The 15,865-nt window shown below is 37.8% G+C and overlaps 1 protein-coding gene and 1 long non-coding RNA gene across 3 annotated transcripts in view; one reads left to right on the top strand and one right to left on the bottom strand.

The window, feature by feature from the left end:
* Positions 1-15,865, bottom strand: part of SLC12A1 (solute carrier family 12 member 1) — an 88,602-nt gene that overhangs the window by 23,046 nt on the left and 49,691 nt on the right. For both annotated transcript variants that reach the window (XM_057722109.1, XM_057722110.1), the window contains 3 exons: positions 13,432-13,572; positions 10,777-10,883; positions 5,573-5,655 (listed from right to left, as the gene is read on the bottom strand). In XM_057722109.1, the coding sequence (XP_057578092.1) occupies positions 5,573-5,655; positions 10,777-10,883; positions 13,432-13,572 (331 nt within the window). The remainder of the gene's footprint in view (positions 1-5,572; positions 5,656-10,776; positions 10,884-13,431; positions 13,573-15,865) is intronic.
* The window catches only part of LOC130845216 (uncharacterized), an 83,320-nt gene that overhangs the window by 40,189 nt on the left and 27,266 nt on the right, over positions 1-15,865 (top strand). The gene's annotated exons all lie outside the window — the stretch shown is intronic.

Here is a 15,865-nt window from a genome sequence, read left to right as displayed (position 1 = left end):
GCCAGAACCACTTGAAGAGTAGTTTATTTTCAAGTGCTTTATAAATTGATTATACAGTAACCAACTGGAGTGACTATTTTAAAATTCAATTTAGTTGTCAAGATTGCCTCGAATGGTCTATTTCCAGTCTTTTTTTTTTTTTTTTCTTTTTTAACAATGTCTTTTAGAAATAGGCAGGAGTCTACACATTGCTATTCAGTCTGAATCTTAAGGATAGAGGATAGTCAATTATCTGGCAACAAAATGGAGTGCAGGGAAACCCACTGAGGAATCATGTGCCCTCCAACTTCACAGCATCCTTTTTCTTTATTAATTATTAAATTATGATTCTTTCTTGGTCAATCAACTCAAAGCTGTAAATGCTCACATGAATCAATGTGCCGTACCCCAGGTGAAGTCTAGTTGAATTGAAGGCAGGAAGCAGTCCTGCAGTGGTTGCCTTCCAATCAAGTAATTATTTACTACACTGCCATCTGTCTTTATTTCTCTAAGCCACTCCATCAGATACAGTAGAATCTCGTGCTCTGAGATGGTCATAAATTGTGCAGTACTTACATGGAACACTTGACCATAATATATTGTGAATCACATTTCGTCACATTATTTCCTACCAGTACAATTTGGACAAACTTGCTAAATACCCCTGGGAAGTGAACAATATGAAATACTGCCTTTTTTGTGTGTTGTCAGGCAATAAATTCATTTCTTAAGAGAAACTATCAGCCATCAGTATTGGATGAGTTGCTGCAGTATACAAGGTATAATGCTATGAGCATCAATCTTATTTACATAAAAAGTTATTCTCCTCACATAAGCCTGTGACACAGTATAGAAATAATTGTCATTAGCTGGTAAATTACCTATAAACTTGATTTCTATTCACTGCTTTGTTAACTACAGTATATGGGCACTCTGAATTGCTAATATTTACTTTAAATTATAATCTGTGATGACACTGTGGTGTCTGTGTTGGAAAAGCTATGATGATAATCATTAACATATTGTAATGCAATACTTAAGATTTATCAGGCTCTTATTAAGCTCTATATTGCAGTATAATACAAGGAAATGCAAGCTTATCTCTTCCAATTTAAAATCTAATATGAGGGTTGTGTCATAAATTACATAAACTTCAAAACAATGCATGGAAATGTGGGGTAAAGTTAATTTCTATCATTATGCTGTTGTTTTTCTGCATGTTCATGTATTTGTGTAGTTTTTTGGTTTACTCTAGATAATTGGTACTTATAATTATTTTATTAGCATCCTACTGCATTTTCCTTTCTTGACTAAGAAGCAAAAAATATTTCAAACATCAAAGTTGATATAAATCAGATACATCCCTTGGGAAATTAAAAGGGGATGCAGTTCACTGCCAGGATTCTTTCAGAAATATACAGAATTTGCTTGCTGTATTGCTTTATAGAACTAAATTGATGGTGCATTTTGGCAGATGGAGCAGCGAGGGGCAGGAGCTACATCACATCTTTCAGCTCAAAGAGATCAACATACAAAGCAAATGTGTAATTTAATACAAATTGTATTTTGCATTCTCATTTTTTTAGGTGGAAAAACAGTACAGCACAAAAGGCAGAAAAAATTAAATGTAGAAAGTTAACAGGACAGGGCTCTGAATATTAGATTCTTGTGATTGTCCTCAATGTCATGTCTATTTTACCATAGTCAGGCAGCCCCTATGCTGAGTTTTGAAGGGAATAGATAGAAGGAGCCTTTTTCCATTCCTATTTCTCTGATTTCACCACTGCTTCTCATTATGTAAGTCATTGTCCTCTCTAGCTCTCCTTTTAAAAAGGTAGAATAGAGGCTTCAAATGGACATAGATTTGAATCTTAGGTAATTACACACCAATTACTAGTGCTGTGAATCTTAGGTAAGCCTCAATTTTATTATCTATAAAGTGGGGACAATGATAGTATTTTCCTGATAGGGTAGTTGGGATAACTGTTGTCATACATGTGAACATGGAGCATACCACATGGCACATAATAAGTGCTCAAAAATGTTAGCTATCGTTGCTACTAATGTATTAAATTCTAGGAAGGAATATAAATTAATCATGAACACCACATGGAATTAGTATATCTGATCTGGAGATATAAAATGTCCATGAAAAAGAAAAGGGGCATGAGAAAAAGAAAGGCTTGAAGGCACCAAAGATAACCTTTATATTGCAATTTTGCATAGGATGGGCTCTATTCTTAGTTTTATTTTTTAAAGCTCGTCATACAAACTCATAGAGTATACGTATCAGATGGTGGTTCTCCACTGTATACAAATGCTTGATTTCTAATTTCTTCTTCTTTCTCCTCCTCCTTTGCAACAAAAGAATTGTTGCATCAGAAAATTCACCTAATTCACTCACGTTCCCTTCTGTTAGGTTGAAGACAGTCATGAAATGGCCAAATAGAATCTGAACCCATCAGGCACTTGCACTCTCAAATCTCTTGCAAGCTCTTCTTTTCCGTTGTCATGGAAGTCTTGGGAGCAGAGTGCTCAGAATGAGAAGAATCATCAGCATTGTCAAACACACCAAAAAATACCAGTAAAATTGCAAATGAAATGTAACTGACACAGCACAGATAATCTTAGAACAATTCCTGTAGAGCAGTGTGGACAGAATCCAGAATGCAGTAGGTTAAAGAGAGAAAACCTGATCCTCTCTACCCTGGAGACCAAATGCCGACAGAGAGAAAGCGGACAACTGGCAAAATTGCTCCAGCTTCACAGAGAGAATTGAGAGCATTGGGCATGATCTTCCTCAGCTTACCACTGTTAGAAATCCACATACTTCGTCACCAGTCCTCACCTCTTTTATCCTAATTTTAGAAGATGAAGCATTTTTTCTTCTGTGTGAGGCCCACTTTCCATCCATGCCCTTCCCTTGATTATTTCTGCTCCTCCAGGATCTTACTCCATGGCTATCTCTTTCTTTACCCTCATCTTAATCTCTCCTACTCTGCATTTTTTTTTCAGGCCAGAAACAAGACTTCCTCCCATTCTAAGGTCTATAGGTCTCCCTGTAGTAAACCTCCTCAACCTCATTCCTCTCCTTAGCTTCCAAACTTCTCATATTGTGGGCCACATCCACATTCTCTCCTCCACCATCTCATATTCTCTCCTTCATCATCTCATATTCTCTCCTTCATCATCTCATATTCTCTCCTTCATCATCTCATATTCTCTCCCTTACCTACTGCATTCTGGATTCTGTCCACATTGCTCTACAGGAATTGTTCTAAGATGACCTGTGCTGTGTCAATTATATTTCATTTGCAATTTTACTGGTATTTTTTGGTGTATTTGACAATGCTGATGATTCTTCTCATTCTGAGCACTCTGCTCCCAAGACTTCCATGACAACACAGACTCCTGGTTCCTTTACTTTTCTGACCACTCCTTCCCTGCTCCTCCTTTGGGACCCTTTTCCTGTGCCTTGGGGCTCTCAACTATACACACTTTTGGGGTTATATTTTCCAGTGTCACAGTTTCAATTTTCACCTTAATTATGATGTCTCTTGAATTTGTTTGGTAAAACTGTTATAACACATACCATAGATTGTACAGAACATAACCGAAATTTATTTTCTCGCAGCTCTAGAGAGTAGAAGTCCAAGATCAAGGTGTTGGCAGGGTTGGTTTCATTCTGAGGCCTCTCTCCTTGGTTTGTAGATGGCCATCTTCTCCTTTTGTCTTCACATGATCTTTCCTCTGTGCTTGTCTGTGTCCTAATCTCCTCTTTTCATAAGGACTCCATTCATGTGGGGTTAGAATCCAACCTAGTGATCTCATTTTACCTCACCTATCTCGTTAAAGACCCTGTCTCCAAATACAGTCACATTCTGAGGTTAGGACTACAACATATGAATTCTGGGGGGGGTTTGACCCAACAGTTTGACCCAAAACATCTAAATCTACATCTCCAATTCGGATTGCTCCTTTAAGACCACGACTATCTAACTGCCTATTGGATATTTCCAGTAGGATTTCCCACAGGACATTGTTTAAAACAGAACCAGAACCTCTCTTCATTAAACCTACTCTTCCTCTTGTGTTTCCCATTTCCACTAGTAGCACCACCATTCATTTAGTCAGCCAAGGAATCTTTTCTCCCTCTTCCCACTCCCATATCTCACACATCCTATCAAACCTAAAACGCTGCTCTTTGTGCTTCCCATGTACTCTGTCCTTTTCTTTCATTCCCTGAGAGACTGCTCTAGTCCAGGCTGTCACTTCTTCTGGCTTTGATTATTATAAAAGTCTTTTTGATTTGTGTTTCTGTCTCTATTCTAGTCCTCTTCATATCCATGCCCCATGTAACTGAAGGAGTATGAGATCCCAAACTCCAATTTCACCATATTATTTCCTCGCTTAAGTCTCTTCAACGGTTCTTCATTGTCTACAGAATATGGTCCACACTTTTTAATATGGAAAAACGAGCCTTTTAAAACCAGGATCTTATATCAGCAGCTTCCCATTTCACTATTGTCTGCTTCATACTTTTCACATCAGTAACACAAACCTGCTTTCGGTTGCCCATATACCCCATTCCCCCTTATTCCTGTGTCTCTATATCTTTGCTAATGCTCTCCTCTTTGCCAGGAATGCTGTTGTTCAAACTCTCATTTTTCTCTCCCCCAATATTGCCTGGTTAACTCCTACTCATCCACTAGATCTAAAATCAAAGGTAATTTCCTCCAGGAAGCCTTCTTGGAATTATGTGCCCCCTTTCTCTTTCCCAAAATACCCTATTATCACACTAATAATACACCCATTTTCATTATGGGGCTGTGAGTCTCTTGAGGATACAGGCTTTTATTAGTCTTAGTCTACCCAGCACTGACATATACACCATGCCTGTTATATAAGAGGTAACCCCCAAATATCCTTTTGTTTTAGTGTCATCTTGTCAGTAGACTCTATTGTGAAGTTCAGTGAAAGAGATAAGTAATGGATTAGAGTCCTATGCTAATATTTTAGTGACTCTTTAGATGTGTCCTTCACTCCCTACACAAGAGGATATGTTTAAACTCTAAGACTAAGCAAGTAGTATATGAAATCCTCTACAGGGAAAAGGCAGAATCACTAAACTGAATTAGTGTTTCTGCCTCTGACTTTGATTAGTGATTCACAGCATGATACATTCAAGCTCATTTCCATGTTAGCTACAAACCAGATCATAGACTCTTAAAAACAAAACACATGGTTTTCCGAGGAAAGAATTAGTCTTCATTTTTTTGAAACATCTTGCAAAAATTAATTTGGCAGGTTATTTTACGGAAGGTATTTATTTTTAGTGATGTTAGCTTTGTGGTTTTGTGATGAGAAGAATAATTTCTATCTGCCCTGAATTGTTTTATATTTCTGGTTAGCAGGACAAAGGCCACTTGTGTTAGCAATGAGGAAAACGTTGGGAAAGTGTACACACCTCGTGTCAGCACATGAACGTGAGCTCCAATGTTAGGGGGTTTTGTCTGTATTGGGCACTGTGCTATCCCCAGCACCTAGTACATGCTCGATGAATATCTGTTGGTTGAATAAAGAAAGTACATACCTTGCACCTGAAGAACCTGGGAGATGTCAAACCCTTGGCTGATTCTGACTATGACAACACCAATCTCAAAATCAAATGCATCACTGAAAGTGGAAGCAAAATGGTTAGTGATTTAAATGACTCCTTTAATCCTCAAGAGTTGGACGAATACTAAACTTGCTTCTAAGGTAGTATAGTCATTTTCACAATATTAATTCTTTCAGTCCAAGAACATGGGAGAAAATATTTGCAAACGAAGCAACTGACAAAAGATTAATCTCCAAAATATACAAACAGTTTATGTAGCTCAATATCAAAAAATCAAACAACCCAATAAAAAAATGGGCTGAAGACCTAAATAGACATTTCTCCAAAGAAGACATACAGATGGCCAACAAACACATGGAAAGATGCTCAGCCTCACTGATTATTAAAGAAATGCAAATCAAAACTACAGTGAGGTATCACCTCACACCGGTCAGAATGGCCATCATCACAAAATCTACAAACAATAAATGCTGGAGAGGTTGTGGAGAAAAGAGAACCCTCTTGCACTGTTGGTGGGAATGTGAATTGATACAGCCACTATGGAGAACACTATGGAAGTTCCTTAAAAAACTAAAAATAGAACTACCATGTGACCCAGCAATCCCACTACTGGGCATATACCCAGAGGAAACCATAATTAAAAAAGACGCATGCACCCCAATATTCATTGCAGCAGTATTTATAATAGCCAGGACATGGAAACAACCTAAATATCCATCAACAGAGGAATGGATAGAGAAGATGTGGGACATATATACAATGGAATATTATTCAGCCATTAAAAGGAACGAAACTGGGTCATTTATAAAGATGTGGATGGACCTAGAGACTGTCATACAGAGTGGAGAAAGTCAGAGAAAAACAAATATTGCTAATGCATATACGTGGAATCTGAAAAAATTGGTACAGATGATCTTATTTGCAAAGCAGAAATAGACATATAGATGTAGAGAACAAACATGTGGATACTAAGGGGGAAAGGGAGGGTGGGATGAATTGGGGGATTGGGATTGACATATATACACTATTGATACTATATATAAAGTAGATAACTAATGAGAACCTACTGTATAGCACAGGGAACTCTACTCAATGTTCTGTGGTGACCTAAATGGGAAGGAAATCCAAAAAAGAGGGGATATATGTATATGCATAGCTGATTCACTTTGCTGTATAGCAGAAACTAACACAACATTGTAAAGCAAATATACTCCAATAAAAATTTTTAAAAAAACAAACTTGCTTCTAGGATTTTAATGTAATTAAATTACAAAAATTCACTTTCAAACATAGCCAAGAGCTGATGGCCTTTTCTGTTTGTTTTTCCTTTATGTCTTTTAAAAATGTATTCTGAGTAAAGATAAAACACTCTTATTCAAAAAATACTATCAAATAGAATTTTGATTAAGATTAGAATTTTGATTATTCAAAATACTTGATTCTTTTCTAATATAAAGAAAACAATTGCTGAAATATTTAGAACAGAAGTTTCAATGCTGCAAAGAGCCTTCAAATTATCAGTCAAAACTCTTACCCATTGAGGAGGGATCCTACAACATCTTTGACATCAAGTTCCCAGTTTAAAATGCCTCCAGTTCCTCTAAGGAACTTTCATCCTTGACTCTGGAGAGACCATCTGAAGCAACACTTTTTCATGGCAACTCTATCCTGTTGAAATTGGCAGTTGTACCTTCTTTAAACCCAACCCAATGGAATTAGATTATCTAGAAGGGAAAGAAAACCTCACTCTTTTATCTCTGTTCTTGTATACTATTTCTTCTCTGCCCTTAAATATTGGGCAAACCAATTAGTACTTTGAGTTCATTTGAAATATTCTCCTTGGGGTTCCTTTGTTGAGTCTTTTGTGGATCTGAAGCCCAAGGAACCTTTGCACTCAGTCATCCTTTCCCAGAACGATGAAGTTTGTGATTGTCTCACGATATGCAAACAAGTCTCTAGCCAAAGTTAACCTGAATTTTCAAATAGTGATATAAATAAGTTGAGTCTGATATGATCATCCATTCAAAATTTGAATCATAAGTGAACCTCACTTAAAAAAATAGATCCATTCTAGCAAAAGTGCCACAAAGTAAATTCCTGATAAATCTTGTTTCTAAGTGTCCTTGATTATAAAAAGCAGACAGTGTGTTCCACAAAAAATATCTGTGTTAGGCAGAATGATTTTGGATCCCCAAAGGCAACCACACTGTAATCCCTGGAACCTCTGGATATGTCACTTCACATGGAAAAAGGACTTTGCAGGTGTGATTAGGTTAAGGACCGTGAGATGGGGAGACTATTCTGGATAATGTGAGTGGGCCCAGTAATCACAAGGGTCCTCAAAAGTGAAATTGGGAGGCAGAAGAGGAGGTCCAGGTGATGTGAGAGAAGGTGTGAGCAGGACTTGACCCATCAAGAGCTCTAAAGATGGAGGCAGAGGCCATAAGCAGTGGGAAGCCTCTAGAACCTAGAAAAGTCAAGGCCAGGAATTCTCTCCTAGAGCCTCCGGCAGGGGAAGCAGCCCAGCCCACACCTTGATCAAGCTCAGGAGGTTAGTGTCAGACTTTCTCTTTAAATTGAAGTACAGTTGATTTACAATGTTATATTGGTTTCTGCTGTACAACAAAGTGATCCATATGTATATATATTCTTTTTCATATTCTTTTCCATTATGGTTTATTACAGGATATTGAATGTAGTTCTCTGTGCTATACAGTAGGACCTTGTTGTGTATCCATTTTATAAGTAGTAGTTTGTATCTACTAATAGAAAACTCCTAATTTATCCCTCCCCCACCCCTTTCACCTTTCGTAACCCTAAGTTTGTTTTCTGAGTCTGTGAGTTTGTCTGTTTTGTAAATAGGTTCATTTGTATCATATTTTAGATTCCACATGTAAGTGATATCATATGGTATTTGTCTTTCTGAGTGTCAGACTTTTAACCTATGCATTTGTAAGCTAACACGTTTGTGTTGCTTTAAGTCACTAAGTTTGAGGTAATCTGTTATGGCAGCCCATGAAAACTAATACAATTAGTTTAGTTAAAATTAAAGCATACTTAAGAATATTATAGAAATTTAAAGACTTCTAGTCAAAGAAAAATGGTAAAATGTTGTACTATTGTAGTGATACCCCTTTATGTTAATAGTAATGCTGTGCTTTATGTCATAAAACAGAACAGAATGAAAAAGTTAGAAAGGGAAATACAATATGGACGTCCGATTGTCTTCCTTTTGTATTGACCCCATTGCTATGGTAATTCACTTAACTTTACCAAACCAGCTGTTTTATACTAGTACAAATTTGAGCCACCTTAACCTTGAACTTTATTACCAAGAAGACCAATTATTAATCTGGTATAAAAGCCAGAAGTCTCCTCAGCTTGATATTACTGGGTTTGATTATTTTGATCCTTTGAATTTTTAGAATGTTTTGGATGGTAGGGAGTTTGGAAGACGACCTCAGATAATTTTGTGTCAACTGATGGACGCTTTGACTGAAGATTCACAGATTTCTTCCTATTTGCTCCACCCCTTTTTGTTCCCAAAGGTGAAGAAGAAATTTTACTGAAGAATCTGAAGATAACGAAGTGTCGATCTAATCTGTTTCTAAGACTGGTCAGCAGCTGACTGTGATTTTAAATATATCAAAATGCTATTTGCTAAGCCTGGCAAAATTCTGTCGCTGATCACCTGGTTTAGCCTTAACCTACCAAACTTAGAGCAGAAGCAGGAGCCAGATAGCAGCATGTGGCATCCAGCCTTTGTGTGTTTAGGAAACACATAAGCCAGGAGGATGCATTTAATACATGGGTTCCCCAGGTTAGGAGGACTGTTAAGTGAATGTTTGGTCACTAATGCATATGATTTCAGAAGATGAAAATTATTCTTATGCTTCTTTTTAATAGAACTAATATTAGAATACTTTCATTATGTTCCCTAAATCTCCCCCAAATAATGGTAAGTGTGATGCTCATTCTGGCAGGGGCCAGAGGACAGAGCCTAGGATAAGAAGCATTGTGAATGTGCTTGCTTTGAAGAGATGAGGACTCCTTTGCTGTGTATTATGGGCTTTTAAGTGCAGCCAGACCTCTCAGCACGTTCTCTACCTTGTGGTATGAAATCAGAGCAAAGTCAGAACCCAGACAGAGGAAATCTTCCATTTTCAGAGCTGTTGACACAAAAGATGGCTGTTAGGGGTAGCGAATATTGCCCCACCTTGAGACAAAGCTGGTTATGTATTTTCATGCCTGAAAGAAAGGCTCAATTTTCTAGAATGGTCACTGAGGACACTCTGAGCTTCTCAGTATGTGTAGATTTTGTTTTCTTTTACTCAAAAGAAGGAACCAAGCCAGGTAATACTTTGAGTATATATGTACTTTTGGAGGTCGCATAGCATTGTGATCATTAGTTTAAACTTTGAATTAGGTTGGTCCTGGGTGAGAGTTTCAGCTTTGCCACTTCTAAAACGCTGTCATTTTCTGCATTTTATTTGCTTTTAAATGTGTGTGCCTCTACTCGTAAAATGGGAACAGTAGCAGTACTTACTTCAAAGGCTGCTGTTGAGAATTTAGTGGGATAATTTACGTTAAGGACATTTGCCTGGTGCTGGCTGGTCTTTTCAGGATTCTCATTATTACCCCTTTCCCAAGACTTCTTCAGTTTTTAGATATTAGATGTCACATGCCTTTTAAAACTCACTTTTTGTCTATAAACCAACACTGCTACATGTCAGAGGTACCTGACATATGGGATCCTCATATCAGCAAAGGGAGAGCTGAGGCTCTAGGGTAGTGAACTCGTGGTCCAAGGCTCAGGATAAAACAACGACTGAACTGAGCACACCGGTCAACCCAAGATTCCAAGTGTTTTGAAAGAACAATTCCTTCCTTACCCAGCTCTCCTTTGCTTTTGATCGTATAAATAGGTTTTAAGATTGTAACTCTTAATATTTACCTTTTTCTTTGTCACTGAATTCTGCCCCACTACCCTGCCTCCTCTGATGCCATGATTCCCTCAAGTTCTATGGTTGGCAGTGTTTTTTCACTTTGGTAAAGAATTCAGAGCACCAGGGGAATGCCCTCTTCTCAGGCAATTTATTCTGTACAACAGTGTCAGTTATGTTATGCCCTGGTTAGTGCTTTATAAACAAGAGCACGTCTTGAAAGCCATCACTTACTGGATAAGTCCCACGTAGTTTTCAATCTCTGTCAGGGGAGCCTTCCTCCAGTTTTTTTTATACCCAATCACCAGAGTGTTTGGTTTCATTCTTCCTAAGCCTGAGGCCTAAACAGAAGAGATAAACACGTGGGCAATCCTTACCAGACCAGGAAACGACCACTGCAAATGAAAAATAATGTCCAAAAGAGCACTGAAGTAATGTTCTGAAGATTCTGAAGATTAGATTACATTTTAGTGCGTGTCCTTCATGCCCGTACTCAAGCATAAAATAGAAAGATTAGTTCTAAATCATCTCAGCCACAAATGGATTTTAGATGACAGAAATGTAGCTTTTCTAAATTAGCAGTCATTTGCATTTCTTCTGATACACTCATTAAAATGGTTCAATAATTTAAAATCAAGTGAGGGTTGGTTTAACTGTTGGCATACGTGTTGTAACTTAGTGGTTCAAAGCTCATTTCCACCTGCTATATCCATAATGTCATTAGCAATAAAATCCATGTTTGGAAAATTCTTACATAGAAAGATCACTGAAACATCTACTTACATTATTTATTGAAGAGTAACTGAGCTGTGTTTCCGGAACCTAATCCTCTTACATGACAGTATCATTAATAGCCATCTTCCATATCACAAGTTTCATTCCCCCCATTAGATGACAGAATATGGCCTCCAGTTAATTAAATTTAATCTGGCAATATTACTGAGCACCTATTAATTGCAAAGTGCTATGTTAGGTGCTGTGAGAGAGCAGTGAGGCATATTCTTTGGCCTGAAGGAGCTTAGAATAAGGTTAAGGTGACAAGATATATACAAATAATTATAATTCAAGTGCAAATGCAGTAGGAAATCACACGGAAGCATAAAGGAAGAACATCTGAATTCCAGCTAAAGATTCATGAATGGTTTCACGGGAGAGGTGGCATTTGTTTTGGACCTTGCAGGTTGGTTAGATGTTGCCAAGTAAAGGCAAGGAGAGCAGTGGAAGTGAAGGAAGGATATTCTGGGTCATGGGAAGAGGGAAACAGATGACCAGAGTGGGGTATTTTAGAGGGGACAGTAGCAAGTGGAAAGAGAGAGGCATTGATGGAGGGCTCCGGAAGTGAACTTTGCCTCTACCACGTTTGGTACATGGCCCTTAGAAATGTACAGGTAGCAGAACAGCTCCTGAGAGCTGTCATCTGGCCCCTGGCAGGTGCATGGCAGTATGGATGTAGTCTTTTCCATGACTATAGTTTGGGGATGTGGTCATTCATACCATAATTTCTTCGATGTAAAGAAGGCTTTATTCAAAAGGCTGTAGTTGTCAGTGCTTCCCTTTAATACCACCCTGTGCTGCCCTTTTTGTCATGACCCCTCTGTTCTCCACCATTTTTCTTTGAAGAAATTCAGGTGAACAAGCTTTATGCATTATCAAATTTTTTTACAATTTCTTCTGGATTAATATACGAATTGTTTTCCATACCAATGTCCTTTCACTCCCGGTTCTTATTCTGCATCTGTCCTCTCATTCCTAGTTGAAATTTTTATTATTTTACTAATCTTCCATGATAATTTTACATTAAATGTGTATTCCCAATGTATTTAACCAAAGAGCTACTGAAAAGTAACTCACTATGGAAAGAAAAAGCATCTTGTAACTACATCTATTTCTGTGATTTATCAAATTCGTAACAGATGAAAAGAGACTCATTGGGGGTAGTAGGTCTTTCAGAAATGGTTTCTCTGCAGACAGGAATGCATCAAATACTCTTACTCTCCAAATATTACAATTTAATCAACATGTTTTCTTTCCTGCCTGTATAAGCCATCAGAGTTACCTGGAAGCAATCCTGAATTTTGACACTCTTGTAGATGGCATTTCTGAAAGCTAAATACATCATTTAGTATATCATAAATACATCATCTAAATACATCATTTAGAATCAGGTTTTTCCAACCACATTAAAACCCAAATTATTAGAAAGCCAACCCCTACGAGTTCTCAGTTTCTCTTGGATTGTTTTAGGATTCTCTGGCACTCTAATTTATGAAAATCGGAACTAGGGAAAGATTCTATACATTTATCATGGAAGGTGAGGAAAAAGGAAAGAATAAAGGAGAAAAGATGGAAGAACTATGGGCTTTCGTGTTGAACCACAGAGATTATTACATTTTTATTTAACATTCTGGAAATAAATTAGGAGGAGAGGGAGATTTTATGCCCAGATCACCAGGCGTTTATTTAGTCCAGTCTTGCAGCTGCCCTCACACCATTTGCAAAAGAAAAAAGGAAAAGAATGCCTGACTTGAGCATTGCTATATGCAGTATGAGATGTAAAAATAGTTTGAAGTTTTAATAGGATCTTGAATGTCGTCAACTATCAGAACAAATTTGCATTTCAATAAGTATGGGGACAGAATATATGCTGTTGGCCAAAGGCAACCTCATTTTCCATTTCCACTATATCACTCATAGTTCATTGTAATAGAACCCCTCTGCTTCTGTTTTAGCTTTGCATATCCCCAGGAATTCAACATGAATTCCTCAACCATCTGCACTGATCTCTGATGCTAGTCTGCCTAACTGGAGCCATTCCATTTGGGAGCTTCATTAAAATGGAGTGCTAATTGTCTTTTGCCTCTGTACTCATTCCCTCAAGGCCAGCCTTACCTGAAGGAGACTTCGGACACCATCCCTGAAACAATCTGCGGCCACTGCAGCATAAAAAGCCTTGATTTTGTTCTTTATAAGCCAGGCCTGCTTTTTTGCCATGCCACTGTTCATCTCTTTCACACACAGCTTGCGCGGTCCCTGTACGACACAAGGAAATATTGGTTAGAAGCCCTGCTATTCCACATTGCACTGCTGTTGTTTTCTAAAAGACAAAAATAGCCAGCAGTGCCCCACTGAGTTAAGAAATGGGAAAGAGGGGAAAACACCTCACTAAACAGGGTTCACGGAAATTCAACCTTCTGGGGAGGACCTGCGCTGCTCACAGTATTCACTTTCCATGCAGAACGTCTAGATGTATCAACACCTGCTTAATTACCTGTCTCATGTCAAATGAAAGAAAGAGCTGAGAGCATCATGGCACATGAGAAAAAGACTGCAAATGTGATTGAAGAAGTTCAGGATAAATGTACAATCCACCTTTGACTCAATAGTGAGAGCCACATTTAGGAACACCGAGGAAATCTCAGCTAGAGCCCAGTTTCAAGAAATGTGACAGCACTCTTGGGAGTCAAAACATGGTGAGTTACAAATTTTGGCAGGAACTACCACATCTTGATAATTCTATTAGGCCCATTCCTTGCTCTTTGTGTAAGGTGAAGACACCCTCGTACCACTTTTCCCTGTATAATGTTGACATACTCCTATTCAAATTAACATTTCCCACTACTCAATGAAGTTGATGGGAATAGAAGTTCACATACCTATGGCACAACAAAAATAGAAGAGATTAAGAAAGAAGGAGGCAGGTATTGTGGTGATAGATGAAGAATTTTATAATTTCAAGATTTGAGTTCTGGAAACTCATTTTAATTAAAATTTCTGTTCTTGTTTCTTCTTCCTTAAATGTCCAAGCAAGCTCTATTCTTTGCATGTTTCAAATCAACCCTGAAGGTATTTCTGATTATTTACCATGTGCCTGACAAAGGTACAAATCTACTATTTTCCTTGGAAATGCTTTCAATTCATGGAGAGATTTGGTATTTTATTGAATTGTCTTAGATTTCTTACTAACCGCATCAGATCTTGGTAAAATGCAGAAAGTAGGAATGGAACAGGGCTCAAGATTCTGCATTTCTAACGAACTCCCAGATGACACAAATGCTGCTGGTCCTCAGATTGTGCTTGGAGTCGTAATCTTAGGGAGTCTTGGATTAGAGAGAAAGGTCTTGGTGTGTATGAAAAAACATCAGGTTTTGTGGTCAGACAGAACTGGGTGCAAAGTTTAGCTTCTTTAGAGGTAGTTAATGATGTCTGAGGTTTGATATATTATTCTGGAAACAGGGATCAAATAGCTATCCTGCAAGGTCATCTCAAGTAGTCATGATAAACTGCCTAGTATGATGTCTGGAATATACTAAGTGCTCATCCAAAGTTGATTTTTATTATAATAAATGAGTGTTCACAATCTCATTGAAGTCCCAGACCTTATTCCACCACTGTGTTTGGTCTACAGCAGAGCTGAAAGGGTGCTGAACTGGGAGCCAGAGTGTAGGGTTTAGCTCTGGCTCTGGCACTGACCAGCTGATGCCCTGGGTGTGCCATTTGTTTCCTCTCAATGTGGGCTCTACATTTATAAGAACAAGAAATTGTCTAGGTCATCACTGTCCAGTGTGATTAGCCCTTATCCACATGTTGTTACTGAGCATTTGAAATGTGGCTGGTCCACACAGAGAGGTACTGGAAATGTCAAACATACACAGGATTTTGAAGCCTTAGTATGAAAAAGAGAATGTAAAATATCTCACTAATACTTTTATACTGATTGCATATTGAAATGGTCATAATCTGGATGCGTTGCATTGGCCTGTTTCTTTTTACTTTTTTTTTAATTGGCTACTAGAAAGTTTTAAGTTACATTTGTGGCACATATTATATGTCTATTAGACAACACTAGATGTTCTCTGGGATCACTTCCATTTTAATATTCTATTTAAACTGGATCAAATTCTTTTTGTACTTATTTTTACCAGAATACTTTCTAGAACATACCAACATATCAAAACAGTTTGGATAACTTACATTACAGTTAAAAAATAAGAACCTCCAATGAAGACGGAGAAGGTAAAAAGGCATAGGAAGGATAGCTATTAAACCAGAAGATCTAGCCTGAGGAAAGATATGTCATTAAAAATCAAATTTTGCTCAGGGTTCTAACTGCAAATGCATTTCAACCACTAGTCCTTCTTGGGCATTCTAGACACCATCAATTGCAAAAGAAAGAAGAAATATTTTATTCAAGGAAGCTGAATGGTAACAACAGCCATGAGATAGAATAACTAACAGCTAGGAAAGATATCAGACCATGAGTATATTGAGTTGTACCACAATGACTTTGAACCCCTGGGGAAACTGGCATTTATTTAAATAAATA

This window comes from Hippopotamus amphibius, chromosome 2, assembly GCF_030028045.1.
Source record: "Hippopotamus amphibius kiboko isolate mHipAmp2 chromosome 2, mHipAmp2.hap2, whole genome shotgun sequence".
NCBI lineage: Eukaryota > Metazoa > Chordata > Mammalia > Artiodactyla > Hippopotamidae > Hippopotamus > Hippopotamus amphibius.
Note: the sequence above shows the minus strand (reverse complement) of the source record. Positions and strands in the feature narration are given on the sequence as shown.